At 43.7% G+C, this 18,094-nt stretch overlaps 1 protein-coding gene across 2 annotated transcripts in view; it reads right to left on the bottom strand.

Annotated features, from left to right (window-relative positions):
- EVA1C (eva-1 homolog C) overlaps positions 1-17,129 on the bottom strand; it is a 38,907-nt gene extending 21,778 nt beyond the window's left edge. The window contains exons 1-3 of one of the 2 annotated variants that reach the window (XM_071810443.1): positions 16,610-16,703; positions 10,238-10,294; positions 1,570-1,766 (exon numbers count right to left, since the gene is read on the bottom strand). In XM_071810443.1, the coding sequence (XP_071666544.1) occupies positions 1,570-1,766; positions 10,238-10,268 (228 nt within the window). In that variant the 5' untranslated portion in view covers positions 10,269-10,294; positions 16,610-16,703. Of the gene's footprint in view, positions 1-1,569; positions 1,767-10,237; positions 10,295-16,609 lie in introns of both variants that reach the window. The other variant, XM_065862576.2, reaches the window with a different exon arrangement.
- Positions 17,130-18,094: the final 965 nt, after the last annotated feature.

Genomic DNA, 18,094 nt, shown 5'->3' with positions numbered 1-18,094 from the left:
TTTTCTATCGTGCTGCTGTACAAAAGCACACGGCCACAAAGGCAAACAACAATACTCATACTGAAACAGCACTGGGCTGTTAATATCTCAAGACAGATCTAACTTCGCAGAGATCCTTTAAATAGGAGGTCACTGTAAAAAATGCCTGTTATGCTTCCTCCTGACTGCAGGGTAGCATCATGCCCAATTATGCAGACTGCAGATGTGGTTCCAAAGGGAAAGGGAGGAGGGATGAGATCACTGGTGCTCTTTTCTAAGAAATCAGTTTACAGGATGTGCCTCTTCTCCTTGACAGAACTGGAACTCCGTAACATGCAGAGCATTCATATCTCTCACGTTCATGGCTTTGTCAAAATGCCTTCATGCCTTTGATCAGCGACAGTGCCTGAATGACGATGATAGTTCCTACAATAGTTATTCCGTGCTGTGTTTACGGTATTCAAGGGAAAAAAAACTACCCATAAAGACCTCGCAAAGGTCAAATCACTGGTGTCACTTCGGTGCAGTCAGTAAAATGACATCAAGGATGCATCTGGCCTACTGTTTTTAGCAGGGAGCTGTACTTTCACATGGCCCATAGGTCATGTCTGGCACGTCTTCAGAAGTTGCAGTACAGCAAGGGCAAGCCACACTTAGAAAACTGCACTCATATTGTTTCTGGAGAGAGGATATGACCACCAAAGCACTCTGTTAAACTCTTCAGCTCACTAGTGGTGGCAACAGACATTCCCTGTTGTCAAGAAGCAACGTGTTGGCTGCAAGCACCAATGTTGCAAGCTTCATCAAAGCTTCCACAGAGCATTTATAACAGCTTCACCAACAGAACATGTGCAGATTCTACTGACTACTCATTTTTGCAATGATTTACTGAATATGGCTTGACACTGGGCATTTTCACTATGATGAAACAAACCTCTGACAGCAGTAAGTCAGACCTTCTAGGTCTTGCTACAAAAATCTCCACAGCAGAAAGTAATAATTTATGAAGTATAAATCATTTTAAGCTATACTTAAGTGAGCCTATAAGACAAACCATAGGATATTACCAATACAAATAATGTATTCACAGAAATGCAGCCATCTGCAGAAGGATTTGATGTGTAGCTGTCACAGTGCCTTTCTCATGAGTGAAGACAGACACGGAACAAGCCAAACATCAAAGAGAACGCCATCTTACTCAGTGGATTTGTAACCCAGCTCCATCAAATGTTTGTACCCTCTCCTGAGGACAAGGAGAGATCACATGATGGAGTAAGACTGGTCTGCTCAGTCATGACCAGCCCTTGATTAGAAGAGAACTCATTATTCTAGAGAACTTTGGGAAGAGGGTTTCCAAAGCAAGACTTTTTAAACTAGAAGGCAATCTACAAAGCCTTCACAATCCTATGGTAACATCCTGCTGGCCAGACAAATCCTTTCAGTTGCAATACTTTTCACGGTAAACTGACACAGACATGATGTCATTTCATTAAACGTTGTGAATAATTGCGGTTCTTACACATCACAGCTCACCGCATGGAAACCATCAAAAACATTCTGTGCATTAAGAACCTTTACAACGTGCAATACCTGCAAAGAGGTGGGTGCCACACAGTTTACGGGTTCTGTCATCCTGGTTTCAGGCTCCTGAGTACTACACATGTGGTAGTCTTGCCCATAAAATGCTGACTGAACACTTATTGTTGAATGCCGAGGACAGTGAAGACTCAAATGTTCCCCATCGCAGGCATAGGCAGTATGATTTTGCAGAAGTTTGGTTAGGTAACCTAGAAAATATTCAGCTCTGTTACAACTAGTACAGGAAATGACAAGCTCGTTAGACAATAAGAAAACCACAATCAGTCTCTGGAAAGGGCATTGTATTCAAGGTTACCCGTATGGCCCGCTGCCACACCACATAGTTCCGTGAATGGGTCAACTTCTACACGCTAGTAACACTCAGGTCTGCAAAACAAGAGTTGGCGTGGCAGGGAGTCAGAGCCCTACCAGCATGCTGGCACCGGCACCAAGTCAGAGGTGTCATTTCACAGACAATAAATTGGCTCAGGTCCCTGCCAGTCACGGTTGCAGAGGTTGGAAGGGCTATCAGTTGGTTTTGCAGGCTGGACTCTTGCAATCCAGCTGGCTAAGGTGCTCCTTACACCTCGTCTTAAACTGATGCTTTGCACTTCTGGGCTCCTAGGCAGTTGTGTTTCACACAAGGGATAATAAAAGTGATTCCCTCTGTATCACTGAATCAGATGCTGGGATAACAGAGGAAAGGTGGCCCATAAGGGCTGGACACCGTATGTGCTGGACAGAAACCCAGAAGTACAACACGTAAAAGTTTTGCGTTTGCTAGAGTGTTTGTCGGTGTTACCAGGAGGGCGAGAGGCAGGATCTGCATACAGCTGTCCAGCTGTACCAGCCATTCGCATCTCCTAATAAACAGGTCCATGAGCAGCAGAGCTAATGACAGCTGTTCTTCTGAGTTGTATTTCACCATATATTGTCTCTTTACCCACGATTTCTGTTATCACCACAAATACTTATAAATTTAACCTCTACTGCCCTTCTCTCTGTTCTGCAGAATAATTTAATGGAAACATACAGGCTGATACCTTTGATCATTATGAATTAGCCGCTGTGATGGGAAACTATTAGGAGCAATTTAATTCAAAGACTTTCCTCACTTATACTTAGGAAGCTTTGATATCTCTACCACTTTGTCACACTTTATTGAAATTTATCTTTAAGCAGAAAAGGTTTGTGGGTGAAGGGGAGGAAGAGGCATTAGGGACAGGGGAGATAAAGAAAACAAAATAGTCTACAAATGAAACAATATCTTTCCTCATCGCTCGTCTATAAATATATGGAAATTACACCCAAATCACTTTTCCCCCCATGAGTTTTATGGCAACCCAATATACTACAATCAAAGCAAATCTGTTTTCTAATTCTTCTACTATTAGCCAAACATTTTATTAATGTGGATGAAATAACTATATTTGAATAGTTTCCTTATTCTTATGCATGCATTAAATTCTGTATAATTCTCTCTAAAATCAACCACATTCGGGTCAAACAAAATTCTTCAAATGCAACATATTAAGTAACGAGAAAGCAACTAAGAGCTTCCACTGATTTATTGAGAAAAGATTTTTAGAAGTTTGAAAACTGAGACCATGATTACATATGTACCTTTTTAATTTACAACATCATAATTTTCTCATCTTTGCCTCTTTTCCAAACATATAATTGGTCTAATTAAAGACAAAAGCCAGTATCTGCTCCTCAGAAGCCTTGCTTAGCCCACTGTGGTGACAGCAACATTATTGCCATTAAGTATAACAGAGAAAAAAACCACCTTATTTTCTTGTTTTGGTGACTGAATCAGGATTAGAATGACAATTTTTTTGTATCATTAAAACAAAAATTAGATTTCTCAAAAAAATTTTGAGAGTTTGCTCGTGCTATTTCATTTTCACACGTTTTGCTGTGTTTAAACCTTTAATAAAAGGCAAGTTATTTTAAAAACGTTTTTTAAATGTAAGCACTCTAATTAAATTATAGGAAAACAAAATATTTCTGTTCTCTGACATCTTTTCCAGCTCTAGCTGTGCAACTGGATAGGAAAATTCAGCTCCCCTATCAGTTACGAAGTCTGGAGAAAGGCGAAGCCTACTCCACTACTGTGTTCGCTGTTCCGCATATAGAGCCCAAGAGAGGGCAGGAGTCAGCTACACACACCTTCCAGCCCAGCAAAGATGGGAGTTCCTCACCTCACTGAACCCAGTCTGAGCGCTGGCACTAAACTCAGGATGGAGAGAATTTCGTGCCCTGTATTTGCAGTCTAGACCTCAAGGAGACCAGCCCAGCATAAATGAGGCAACTTCTCACAGGTGAAAAACAAACAAAAGAAAAAGTAAGCCAAAACAATACCCCAACAAATCCATCCCCTACATTTTCTGTGTAACTGAGATCACCAATAATCGAGCTTTCCTGCCCGAGCCACCCCTCTGTCAGCATGCTCCTGAAAGGTGCTGAGTATTGCCAGGAAAATGGGCTGAATGCCCAATTGCACCCAAACGACTTTGCTACGGTCCGATACTGTAAAGGGGCCTCCAGTGGCATTTATTGCCACTGAATGCCTTTAACATTGCCATCACAGCATAAAGGGCCACAGTGTAAAGAATATTCAGCCTAACGTGAGTTGTGTGCACTCAACACCTTGAAAGATTTAGCCTGATATTTGTAATCATTTCAGTTCTTCAGGTTTTAAGTTACTTGGAGCCAAGACTGCTGTACACAAAACAGCCCAGTATTCCCTAAAGAATATCAGCTATGTTGTGATTTGGATGAGTTCCCTGGCATCTTAACTGCTACTTTGATCCTGCAAATTCCTAATCCAGTATCTAAGCACCTTTCTCCAACAATTGCAACTATTCAATCCTTCTAAAAAATGCCATTATAAAAAACTTGCTCTCATTCTGTATAAGCAATATGGTTCACTTGTAAAAATAGCATTAGATACACTGGTGAAAATAAGACATCATGCTCTCTGGCCTTCCAAGTGGCATTTAGAATGACTCTGCTGTTATTAAAATCCTTGTGTATTTGCACACAATAAAGGATAAAAATAGTAATGGAAACTGGCTGAAACTTAATGTTCTCTGATAAGACAAGTGGTGACGTACTAGTATCTGAGTTGCTCGCCTCACATGGCAGTCCACGTAAAACCGCATTTTTTATTACTATGCACCACACTTTGTAGACACAGGTGGAGCGGTCAGCCCTTTGCAATGAGCCGTGTCAAATGGGCAGCTCACAGACACAGCAAGAAGAGATTCCCACTCGAAAAGTCCTCTTGCTTCTTCCCTCAAAACCTCCAGCTTCTTTCCTCTCCTCATGTACCAGATGTTGCCTGCCTCGTGCTCGGCAAGGGAATGAAGTTTTTTCAGTAGCTGCTGCCTCTCACCTCGGTCCTGGAGCAGTGCTTGCAAAGGAGGGAGCAGTTTCCAGTTGCTTTCCCACCTTTCCTGTGCAGCGTGACCTTCTAGTCACTCTGGTAGAAAACTTCATCTTCGCGAGAACATGAGCATCCCTATATCGTTTACCAAATTTGGTACAGAAAGACACTTCCCTGGAGGCAGCAAATTTAGCTGAACAGCAATGTAAGGTTAGGGGGGGGAAAAAACTAAGTTATTGTCTCTACAATTAATAACAGCTGTGATCATCAGGAGAGAGAGCACTGTAGCAGTTGAATGGATCCATCGCTCTTTCTGAGGCACGCTTCCTTTTCTGCATTTCTCTCAACTGGCACAATTAAATCAGGTCATCCAAAACAGACAGCGGGGTTATGTCACCGTCCAAATGCGACAGCAGGATTGTGTCACTTTTAGGCATCGACCCAGCACATTGCCTGGGCTACAGGCACTTTGGGTCACTATTTGTTGTTCAGAATCTCTTGGTTTGTATTTGTTTCATTAATCAAGATGTCAGTTGTCAATTCTAAGATTTTTTTATTTTAGAATATCTAATATGGCAGGTAGAGCCTGTGCCTGGATTACAACACACCTCAAAGTCCTGGTCCCATGCGTGCTAGGGGACTACTCGCTACCTCCTCTCCTGCCAGCACATGAGGAGATTCCCTTCCCTTGGAAAGCAGGACACAGGGATTGCTGGAGCGCAACCACAGCTTGTCCCAGCATGGAGGGAGTCAGGTCATGCCTGCATGTGCAGCTACTGGGAAGCCAGAAGACTTGTGAGTTTTGGGGTTTCTTACCCTAAGCATACAGAATCCTATGCAGGCCCTATAAAAATCCTTAGACAACCTGAGGTTTTAAAACTGATGGTTTTTTCCTCTTTGTTTTCTGAGTTGTTGGGTGATATGGGGGGGAAGGGGGTGTAATTAGCAATGACAGTCACGTCTTTAAGCGTTATCCTGCAATGACCAGGACTATGGGTTTCCTCTGTCTTTATTTCAAAATAATAAATGTGAATCTTTAAAACAATAAGAAACTTTACAGAAAATGCCAACTATTGTGAGGATTGTCTAAATTAGAAAAACTTGGCAATACTGCAGAGCTCAAAAAACATCTCTACGCCTCTGTGTGAAAGCCTCACTAGGAGCTTTCCCATTTATCCAAGACACACACTCATAAGCATTGTATTGGGTTCTCTGCATACAAAATAATCTATGAGATGTTACAGACAGGCTCAGAAGTTAAGCCTGAATCATACCGCAATAAACAGATCCCATTGATTTGAAGGCCAGAACGTATCATCCCACTCAACTGCCTGCATAACCCAGACTACTCACTCTGTAACTTTTTTACTGAGACTCAAAACACCAATGCAGAATCCAAGCGTAATCCTTTCTTCCAGAATTAGCCAAATTAGTCACAGTACTCACTGTGTTGACAAAGAACTTCAACTAAAAAAACACAGCACCAGAAAAACACACAAAACACTGAGGCTGAGCAACTGAAAAAAGCTTTAAGCTTTACTGATCACTTCTTCTTGCAAAGGGGGATTGATAACTGTAATGACAATGACAGACAAAAATAGCTGGCCTAAGGAAGTAAAGGTTGTAACCAAATACCACTTTGTGTGAAATAAAGTTCTTAAAATGTTATGGTTTTTATACTCAACATTTGCCCCTGGCATTATTGCTTTGAATAGCAACAATAATGGCAGCAGTGAACCTGAAGGTATGGAAATCTGGATATTTTTTTTCCTCTTATAAACAGTGAAAAACTAGGAACATAGCAAGTTTCAGTTTAAAAAAATATGACTACCAAAAAGCCTGGACGTGGTCAGCCAAGTGATGTGTTACATCTCCAGTACATGGCACAGACACTACACGGTACTCAGATTTGCTGGATTCGTTCCTTATGGTGAAAGACACTAATACAAGGCCTTAAGGCCCTTTTTTAGTTGTCAGCATCAGTGTAAAAAAGAAATGTGTATATTCTGTCCAGCCTCACTGGACTGGCATGAACTTCACCATATGGAAGCATCAAGGAGAAGAGCATTTCAAGCTGTGAGTCTAATGCCTAGCACACATTAAATGCAATCTCAGTGTTGACTGATGTAATGTCTTTTTGGCAAGAGAGCAGCTTTGCAATGTAATATTTTTAGAGTCTGAAGCTGAGTAGCACATAGACTACGAGGATACTCAGATTCGGGCCTTTATATACCAATTCAGTAATATTAGTTCCTGTGCACTGTTCAATCTAGCTTAATTAGCACAGCAATTTGCTTGCTCATTTTAAAGACATAAAAATCCATTTCAGAGCAAAATAGATGGAAATAGCACACATATTGTTATGGGAGTCCCAGAAGGCTAATCCATTTGATAAATCTACATCATCTCCCACAGTTTTATGAAAAACTGTGCCAAGAGACATTAAAAATACACAAGGAAGACTGGCAAGTCTGAAGGAAGAGATCTCATGCAGTAATAACAGAATTGTTGATGAACCCTATTAGAAACACCATTAGGAGCATCAATCTGGTATTTATCGACATTTGGGATCCAGCTGCAGTACTTCCCCAGCAATATTTTCTCCATTGGTTTGCGAAGGAAGAATTGAAGAGAAACAAACCCCTAAGTTTCCCCCCGCATCCCCTCTGCCATAGCCTCCACTGGTGTTCAGAAGCAGCCATGCCACAGACCGTGCAGGTCAGGGTCACGGCTCTCAGAACTCTCTTCAGTCTCTTACCTTGGCTGCTGCAAGTCCTCTCTGTGACAGCTCTTTTTTAGAATTACTAATTGTGACAGAGGGTAAAATGTTATCCAGGAAAGACACTGTTCTTAAAATTCTCAGCATTATGTTTCTTGCCCCATCATTTTATTCTTTTTCATCCAAATGCCTTGTAGGCATACCATTTGAGTCATTCTAGCCAGGCTTCCACTTACAGTCTTTTATCAGTAAGAAATACCCTTAGGCAGAAGCATTGCTTATTCTCACTGTTCAGAAACCGGCATAACAGTTTCACTCAGCAGATGCCCATAAAAATCCATATCTGCTTAACATATGCTGTCTTGCGTAGTCACTAATTTGATCTAATTTCCCTCCATAACCTGTTTATTTTTCAGTATGCCTTTTTCCACTACTCCTCTCAACACTCCTACGAGTGACTGCTATCCTACTAACTTCGTCCTTTTGCTTGTACAGGAGGAGATGGCATGAAAGGCTGGTTTGCCAAGCAAGGACAATAATTTTTGCATAATCACTGTATTTTTTTTATTATCTAAACCTTTCTGACATGTGATAGATGTTTGCTTGGAAAACCTAGTGGTAATCTATTTTCACTGATAAGCTAGCGACCATAAAAAACCTTCCAATTTCCCAATGTCTAGTTTGGTTTCAGAGCATCCAAAACTGTTGCTGTTCTTAGAATCAAACCTTGCGCGTTTTCAGTTGACTGCTTCTAAAGGAGACGAAGCTTATGAAATCATCATCTGCCATTGCCTTACTCAACTCAACAACTTTTCAGCTCCATGGCCAGTTTCAAACCTGAGAGGCATAGGACTCGAAGAAATAAAGTTCCTACAAGCTTCATGAAAAATGAAGCCTGAGCAGACAGACTGAAATAAGAACTGTCACTTCCAACTCAACCCTTTACTAATGCTAGAGGTCAAGGGGCTGTTGAAGGGACAGCATACATTTACCAGGATGTTAATCAGCCTGCTGCTAATGGAGCAATTTGTTTTCACTGGCCAAAGGATTAAGCCTTCAATAAGAACATGCTTAAGTTAAAAGTGAAAGTGCTTTCAGGACAGTTTGGCAACCAAAGCAGGCATCGGCAATGAAGACCGCAGTCAGGTCCTCCATGAACTGTTTTATGAACATGTGTGCTTTACTAAGGAAACTTTTGTTTTATTTCTTCCCTCATAGTCATGCTTCATGGATCGTAACTTGCATCGTGACCTTCTTATTCAACGTAAGTCTCACTGTCTGCTAAATCTGAGGGTCAAATTAAGCAAAAGCTTGGTTACACTTAAGCCAGAGAAAGGACTCAGGTAACCAGCAGATAATTTAGCCTAAGAACCTACTGAAACACTAGTATGTGAACAGGGTTTATTCAGTGAGTAGCAGCATACACAAGAAAGCAAGTCATGGACTTTTTTTAGAAAAACAAAACCAAGACATCATGAAGAAAGCACAGATCTCCTGTGGCTTTTTGGTTATGTCAAATGGTCATTGTCCCTCCAGGAAACACATAACCTCTTGCTATCCATGCCACTCAGTTCACACTTGCAGTTATGTGTATTAAATTTTTCCAGAGTGGGAAAATCCATGAATCCTGCACTCACAGATCAGCTGCCTATTCTCTCTCTCATATCCTTCCACAGATATTCTCTGTTTCCTCCAGATATACAGTTTCATATTGCCTTGCGTTGTCTCCTAAGAGATGCTTCTTTTCATCGTATTCCAATGGCTGAGAGATCCTTACGTGCTTCCTTTTTCTCGCTCACTTTCTCTTTTCATTTCCTTCTTCCCTTCTTGTGTTAGGAAGAGGCAAACTATTACGGATCCCCAAAGATGTTTTGTCTGTAGTAAACTCCACGCTATGGCTGGTTACACTTCCCTCAGCTATTCCACAAAGCCATAGGGGCAAACACTTGTCCTGGGACTTAATATGGAATTGTTACAGTAGAAAAGGAAGACTTTCTCCCTCCTATCCCAAGATGCTGATAAGAGGTACAACACCATTAAGAGAGACTGTGAGGCTCTTTTCTGCCCTTGCCAGAAAATCCTTCCTTTGACTGGAGACAAGAGTAGCCTCTTCTAGTGCCATGAAGAAGAAATAACAAGAGAAAGGCTCAGCGGGCGGCAACTGCTTCTGGAGAAAAAACAAGTGAATCATTATGCCCAAGAGACACTAAAGTTGTAATCTTCCCAAAGACTGCAAGTAGGAGAACCCCAGGGACTAGAGAATAATATTTCTTCTTGGATTTATTAACTTGAACCCCCATGCAAACTTTGAGACAGTGGAGCTGTTCACTGCCAGCCCTTCAGAAAACAAAAGATGGGGGTTGATTTTGTAAGCAGAACTCTGACTCAAACTCTACATTTTTTGTATTCCCATTTATATTTGACACTCAAAAAACCAGATAAATTAGAGATAAGGGAACTTGCCAACTGAATCACTGAGTCCATCCTCTGGCAGCTCACAGACCTACAGCGTTAGGATGCCTTATAGCACAGCGGGTCCAAGCCAGAAAAGTCAAAAACCCCATCCTTACCCTCACAGCCTGATGATTTTCTTAACAACATTTCATCTTCCTCAACTCAGTTCTAGCCTGAGGAAATAAAAAGTTCAAAATTGCAAAACGATTCTGAAAAATTAATGCTTGTTTTACCATCCAAGAATAAATATAACGAAGAAAAATAAACAGATATTTGTGGGTTGAAACCCCCATCCAAAGCCCAGTGAAATCCTTGGGAATCCTTCCAGTGACCTCCATAGGCTTTCAATCGGTTGTTATGTTATGAGTGATGTTTTAAAATTAATTCTAAATTAAGAGCCAAACATCACTGGTATTTAATTTGTTGCCAGAAGCCACACAATAGACCTTTGAAACAAAACTCTTAAAATGCACAGAAATTCAGACGAAATGACTCACCAACGCTGAAAAAATAAGGCACAATCACCCCTCCTTCTGTTCTTTAGTCCCCTTTAAGACACTATTTTCTCTGTGTTTGGTAATATATCAAAATATTTCAATTTTAATTGTAGGTTATGGTTGGCAGATGACAGAATTCTGATAACTGCTAACTGGTCAGACAGTGCTTTCTCTGTCTGGGGACACTTCCATTAAAATCTGAGTATTTATTTGGAACAAGTCTGTAGCTCCTTTCTCTAATAAACCTGAGACTGTCTGGAAGCTCAGTCTTACTAAGAAGGGTATCAGCAGCAGATAGAATAGGAAGGTAGGGGGAGCTAATCCCTACTATTTATTTTGAATAAAAATAATGTATAATGTATCAGGTGCCAGCAGTCTGCACAGTGAGAACAAAAAGAGTCCCTGCCCTAAAGGTGCAGTAAGAATCTGCAAGACAGACTCAAACATGTTGGTCTCTGAGCAGTGGCCCTGAGAAAGTCATGTTTCCTTTAGGTTTGGTTCTCATGCTTGAATTTCCTAACGGTTGTTGTAGGGGTAGAAGTATCACACTACGTTTTCACTCACTTCAGGGGAGCTTCTGGAGCAGCATCCTTTTGGGGGGATGCTCACAAATTGTGCAGGAACTTAATATGACCAAAGATTTTGCTTCTCGAACAAGGATGATTAAATCTGATCAGTGGATCTAACAGAAAATCTTAGGCAAAATCCACATCTAAAATGGGATTTCATAAGCTACAGCTCTTCAGGAAAGCAGCGAGAACTGCAGCAACAAGTCTGAAACTAAACCTTGAATCTCAGCACCATGATCTAAACTAAAAATCTCACTTCTGACACACACCTCTTTGTTCCACAGAACAAATCCAAACCTATTCCAGTTTGAGAAACTTTAAACCAGACTACTTGGAACTTTAATTCCCATCTTACTGAAGTGAAACATGTTTCTAAAATGAAATGTTTTTCTTTAAACAAAGCAACCAAAATTTGCATTTGACATTTACAAGGCAGTATCAAGAAGATGCATCATTGACATCACTCCTTTTAGCACCTCTTTAAACATCCTGGTCGAAGGACAAGCTCCACTTGCCATGGTGAGTCAACAGAACCAACTCAGGAAAATTTATACAGGATTTTATGTGACCAACACAAAACCAACAAAAAACCCTCTGCATCATTGTGGTTGGTCATTATTGATCCTGCCGCCTTATTCCAAACAAAGCATTTGCTCCAAGCATTGGTTTGCTTTCCTTTTGCCTGGGGGAATCTGGGAGGAGTGAATGCCACAGAACTTAATGGAAACTTTTAATGCAGAAAGGCCACAAGATCAGATTATATTTCTTGGGTGAACTTGTTTGTTCTTTCATTAGATCCATTTGTTTTCTATTGTTGGGTCAGAAGATCAAGTCTATGGATTTAAAGCAATGCCTAATTCTGTCTGAATTGCTCCGGAAAAAGAAAAGTTGACATCAGCGGACAAAGATGAAAAGCTTCTACCTAAGCAGCAGCTGCTTTTCTGTTCACATCCAGAAAGTCATTTTTCAGCCCAGTTATGCAATCACACAGTTACTTCATTTTTGATCTTCGGTTACAGCCACATTTCTTGAAAGCTGACCAGAAAACCTGGCTGGGACTCAGGTAAAGAGAGTGAGATTGATGAAGTGAGCAAAGGAGGCCAGCTCAAGCTGAGAGCCTAAGCTCAAAGTAGCAGGGAGAAAAGAGGAAGAGGTGGAAGAAAGTAGTACAGAAAAAGGCGAAAGGGTGTTCCTCAGTGTTGCCAGGGAGAGGTTTTTTTTCCAAAAGAGAACAGGTCACTTTTGCCAGCAAGGAGGGCAGAGGGATGAGACGAGGGAGCAGTGGCTCCTCCTGAGCAAATGCCACCAGCCCCAGCAAAACCAACCCTCACTCAGCAGCAGCAGTATCAGACCCTTGGGCTTTCTATTGCACCAATATAAGTACAGGATATAAGTTTGCTGGTCTTGCCAGCTCCTTATTTTGCCTGTTTTGGGAAACAGCCCTTGAACAGAGAGGAGCTGTGAGGAAATAACTGTCATGTGGCCTTGATTTCTTGAAAAATGTGTCCCTCTTCACTTCTGACAGCCTCCTGGGAGCACAGAGTATTTAGGATTTAGGCTCCCAGAGATGAGAGAATCAGCAAAATTCACAGCAGTGTTCATTCTTCTGGACTGGCACCTGATCTGAAATGTGAAAGCTGCAAGTAATCACTGGGAAAAACAATGTGAGGATGGAGCTTTGTCAAGTAGGAATGAAAGTGTGGACATGAATAATTATTTTCATGAAAAGGTATTTTGGATGTCTTTTGAAGAGCAAGCATGGGGAAAACTCTCTAGCTGTAGGATCAAATCAACATGCATGAAGATGTAAAGAACGAACTGTGGATTAAATCTCTCTTCTTCCAAACCCTCAGTTTGCAGTTTCAAATTTGGGCATACATGCTGGGATTCCACTTTAAAAAATTAATCACACAGAGGACTGCAAACCTCAGGGTAAACCTCGACTTTCAATACCAATGCAGTTAATAAATATGTTCTTTGTTGCCATCAAACTGCTAGAAAATAATAGCTTATACAGATCTTTAAGTATCATGTGTATTGACATTCCTTTACCTCAAATATCTCCTGTTATTTAAAGGAGAAACTAATTTCGCTTACTGACACTAAGTCCTCCTCACAGAATTTGATTTAGAACTCTGCTGCTGGAGTCTTGTTTCAGAACATTTTTCTCCCTAGAAAACACCAGTTCACATACCAGTTCATGAAATGTTAGTGCATGGTGAAGAAATGTCTCTCTCTCAAAAAAAAACATCACCCACCACCCAACAAAGAAACCTTTTCATAGTTAAAAGCCAGACTGAGAAACATATGAGAACAAGAACCTGCAGCTGTATGTCCTGTAAGGGCAAGAGTAATAACAAGACCACAATGGCAACTGACCCGCAATACCCAAGTGAAAGAGTTTCTACTTGCAGCCAGAGCCACCAACCTCTCTCTCATGAAAAGGGAGGAATAAGTACTGTAAGTTTCACTGCTTCTGTTCTGTGAAGTGATCCATAAAAAATAACCACAGTTTTCTAAATGGGGAAATAAATACAAGTCAAACATTAAAAAAAAAAAAAAAGAAAAAAAAGAAAAAAATAACCCTTCACTATCCACATGCACTGCTCCTTGCTTCCCTTTCCAAAGCATCAAACAAGTCGCAAGAGGGGTCATCACTGCCTTGTTACAAGCAGCAGCTAAGTCTTGTGATTAACAAATAGACTCTGGGCAGGTTAGAATTGCTAGCACAATTTAATATACACATTAAGAGAACAACAAAGATGTCACATGAAGTTGTTGCAATCTGACAGCAGGCTGGGAAGTGCTTAAAAAAAGCTGTCAGAATGGGGTGGGTGGGGGGGTAAGGGGAGAAGGAGAGAGGAACAGAGTTTGGGCTGCTGAGGTAAGAGATCTGATGCTGGAAGCACACAGAGTTGCAAAAAGTCATGAGGCAAGAAAGCATGCACCTGATAATCTGAGTATAAAAGCCTGAAATCTGTGAAAAGGAGGAAAAGTTTAAGCCACTGGACTTCCAGTTGTCTGTGCACTCCTAAATTCCCAGTGTCAGGTCAAATTGTGTTGAGCACACTAACGGTCCAGATCTCAGTTCCTTCTGCCATCACACGGAAACCTCTAACCTGCTGCCTGGAAGCTTTACCCTCAGAAGGGCAGAGTTAGACCTGACCCTTTCTGTAAGAGTGAAAGAAGCGCAGGTGGCGGGTTAAAGCCGGGGGAACCAGCTCCCTGGTCCTCATCCCTCGGGATAATCCCCCAGGAGCTGCCCGCACCGTGGCAGCTGCTGGGCGCTGCCCCTTTAAACGGCGCAGATTTGTTTTCCTGTAAATTCAGCACAGCTTACAAAAAGCAAGTCACTGTTCCTGCTGAGGGAGGGTGCAAAGAAGGAAATTCAACAACTTTTAGAAGCTCAGCTTGAAGCCGCTGTTACGGAGCTTGTTGTAATTCTCCAACAGGTATTAGATCAGGGATGGCACTGCAGGATGCCCTGTTACCTCTGACAGTTCCTGGCCCACTGCACCTACTTCTGAAGTAGCTAAAAACTTCTCCATGTGCTCTGAATACCCTTTTTTAAAAGGCTGGCATAACACTTTGGACTTTTCTGTCATTCTGGATTACATCTCCACGTTAAAAGTAAAAAGAAAATGGGAGCATAATTTGTTCAGGCTTGGAAACTTCCCAGTCTGTCAAGAATTTTGCAATCTGATTTTCTTCTCTACATCTTATTTACTAAATTGTCCACATGACATTTTTAATGCTGATCTCTGAGGTGAGACAGAGATTTTACTTTGGTCATTCTACCACACAATGAAATACTGAATACAGCTGCACTTCTGAAATGTATCTTGGATAACCTTATCTAAATAACTTCACTTGAAATGTGAATAGACTTTTGTGAGAGGAACTTTGCTAGATAAACTGGAGGGATATTTTTTAACTCAGCGGCTATTTGAAAGGGAAAATTTGAACATTTACTTTATTTTCTTGTGGAGAACTACTACGTGATTCCAAAACTAACATCTACAAGCCAGCAGCCAAGTCAAAAAAACACCGAAGAATGAGATAGCAAGCATTTCAAAGCCTTTACATGTAGAAAAGAATCTAATAGGAGAAAGGTAGTTTATCCAAGTATATAATTCTGGTCTTTGTATTTGGTGGTTGCTTATTTAGAAATGTTCAGGCTTACAGAGCTGGACACAATAATAAGATCATAAACTGTATTTTCCTATGGCTGAGAAAATAGTTTCTACAGCATTTTGAACTGTATTAACATGAACTATATTAATATGCATAACAACACTTTTGGACTATTAATTATATACTAACACTGTTCCGGTGCACTCAACTGACTTTTGGGAAGTTCTCCTCTCTTCATTAAGGGTAAGGTTTGTTTTTTGCCCTAGAGGCAGTTCCTTAAGCTTGCAACTGCCAAGAATATGTTGTGCTTATTGTGAAATACATAAAGGAGAGAAACCGCTCTTCTAAATAATTTTCTAACAGCAGTGAGATGTCCTGGAGCACAAGGGAAGTTACAGGAGTGCAGTTTTCTCGATCAGAAAAGAAAAAATGCTTCTCTGTTCTGCTGGAAACACGGACATCTTTCCAATTTCTACAGCCGTAACATTTTGCAATGAGACAGCACCCCTGCAGAGATCACATACGTGATTACGGAATGACAACTAGCCCCTCTGCTCGCTTCGAAGCGACTCTCACCATCCCAGCGCTACCAGGCAAAACGCTGTCCCAGCAGAGAGAAGCGCAGCGTTTGTTTGCTACCGGAGTAAGGGACGGCTCACCCAGGGCCCGACTCCAAGTCTCCAGGAGAAAGTGGGAACATTTCCAGGTACTTCCACGCACTTCGCGTCAGGCCCTGGCCGATTCACGCGTGGCTTTCCCACCGCGCAGCTCAAAAGAAACCGACACTCCGAGTCCTCACGTCCCTTCCCACCTGACCCCTCTGGAAGCCCTTCACCCCTCTCTTCCTTCCTCCCTCCTTCACACGGTGCCGCGGCTCCGGCACATCTGAATCATCCGCCCCTGCTCCCCTGGGTCCAGGCCCGGGTCCGGGCCCCGGGACACGCCGTGCCTGGAGCTCGCCCGTCCAATACGCAGCTTCCCGAGCTATTTCGGGCGGGGTCCGCCAGCCGGCCGGGGAGCGCAGGAGGCAGGTGGCCCCGGCACCTCCTACCCGCGCCCGGCCGGAGGTGCCGGGGTGCGACGGCCGCTTCCCGCTCCGGCGGCGTCACGGAGGGGAGGCAGCCGGCAGCGCCGCCTGACCCCTGGCGCAGGTGCCCTACTCCTGCCTCGGCGGCCGCCGCCAATCCCCGCAGCCACCGCGGCAGAGCCCCGAGCCCTAACGCCGCGACCCTCAGCCCCGGGCACCACGTCCCGGCCCTCCCCTCGCCGCCGCCGGCCCGCCCCGTACCTGAGAAATCGGCGAGTGCCGCCACCTCCGCGCTGCACACGAGGATCAGGCAGGAGAGGAGGCGGAGGAGCCGCCCGGGCTCTACCTGTCTCCGGCGTGGGTACTGCCCCGCATCCCCGTCCCTCATGGTGCGGGAGAGGGCAGCTCCGGGGCGGGGGGGCAAACCCGTCGCCTCACATGATGGAGCTGGCCCCGGCTGACGGCGCTGCCACCCCCGGCCCGCCGGGCACCCTCCGCCGCGGGGCAGCGCGGGCTGCCCCGGGACAGCGCTGGCGACGGGGCACAGGAGGAGGAGGAGGGCGGAGCAGCCCTGGCCGAAGCCGCAGCGCAGCCACCCCCCGCCGCGGCGCGAGTGGGTCCCGGTCGGCGTGGGATCCCGGGAGACGCGTCGCCGCCGCTGCGGGGGAGCCCGTGGGGGCGGTGGGGCAGGGAAGCGACTCCTCGGCGGCGCCGTGCCTGGCACTGCCCTCAACGCGCATCGTGCGGGCCGGGCTGACTCAGACCCGGCTGCACCTCGCCCGCCCTCCCCCGGCTCTCTCCACCCCTCTCCGGGCAGTTCGAGGTCCCGGCACCTCCCTCTTGGCTAAGGGGCGTCGTTTCGCCTTCACACCCTGTGCAGAGGGCTTTGTGTTCGTCTTATTTTTTCTCCCCTCATTCTGCTTGGCAATGGCTAGGGGGCTGTCACGAACTTAAGACACACGCCCTGACTCATGTAACAATATTTTCCCTGCTTGTATTATTCCCAATAGAGATGCAAGATGCTCCACATCACTCCCTGTCCCCTGCAGCACAATTTCCCTGCCTCCCCTCCTTCAGACCTTCTTCTTCAGACCCTGCCAAATCTACCACTCCAGCCCAGCCTCCTGTCTTCAGACGCTGTCTCACAGGTCTCTGGGGAAAGCCCAGCTGGCAGCTATGCCTGGCAGGATCCCTACATGGGAGATTCCAGTGGGCAAACAGCTGTGTTAAGAAATGGCCCTGACTCTTCCATGTTGCAAAAGAAACTTTCCCTTTCTCCATTTCCTTATGTTGTTGCCTGACAACACCTTATCGCAGCCCTTAGCTTTAAGACTTGTGTAGTTCAGCATAGCTGAGTGTGAAGTGTGTAGGCTTGCTGAAAGCTTTCATTGCAAAGTGAGAAAACATCTTGACGTTACTTTGAGAGAGTTCAGGTTGTTCCCTGAAATCTTTTGTAAGGCTGAAAAGTAAGCCAGTGGGAAGTTCAAACAAATTGTCGTTACAACCTGCTAAGCCACCATCAAATACAATTTGATTCTCCTTTTAAGGTATAGCGGACTAAAGGAAATAAATCAGGACACTAATCCTAGTTCCTGTAAGAGCTGCCCTTGGGAAAGAGAGCCTAGAAGCAACACTGGAAACAGGACATAAAAGCATCTTCTGCCCTGAGGATGTACTCAAGTGGGTAGGCAAGAACATCAAGTTGTTTACATCCTGTCATACATGTTCACACTGATCTTTCTCCTG

The sequence above is a fragment of the Patagioenas fasciata genome, chromosome 1 (assembly GCF_037038585.1).
Source record: "Patagioenas fasciata isolate bPatFas1 chromosome 1, bPatFas1.hap1, whole genome shotgun sequence".
NCBI classification, from domain to species: Eukaryota; Metazoa; Chordata; class Aves; order Columbiformes; family Columbidae; genus Patagioenas; species Patagioenas fasciata.
This window is presented reverse-complemented; position numbering and strand designations above follow the sequence as displayed.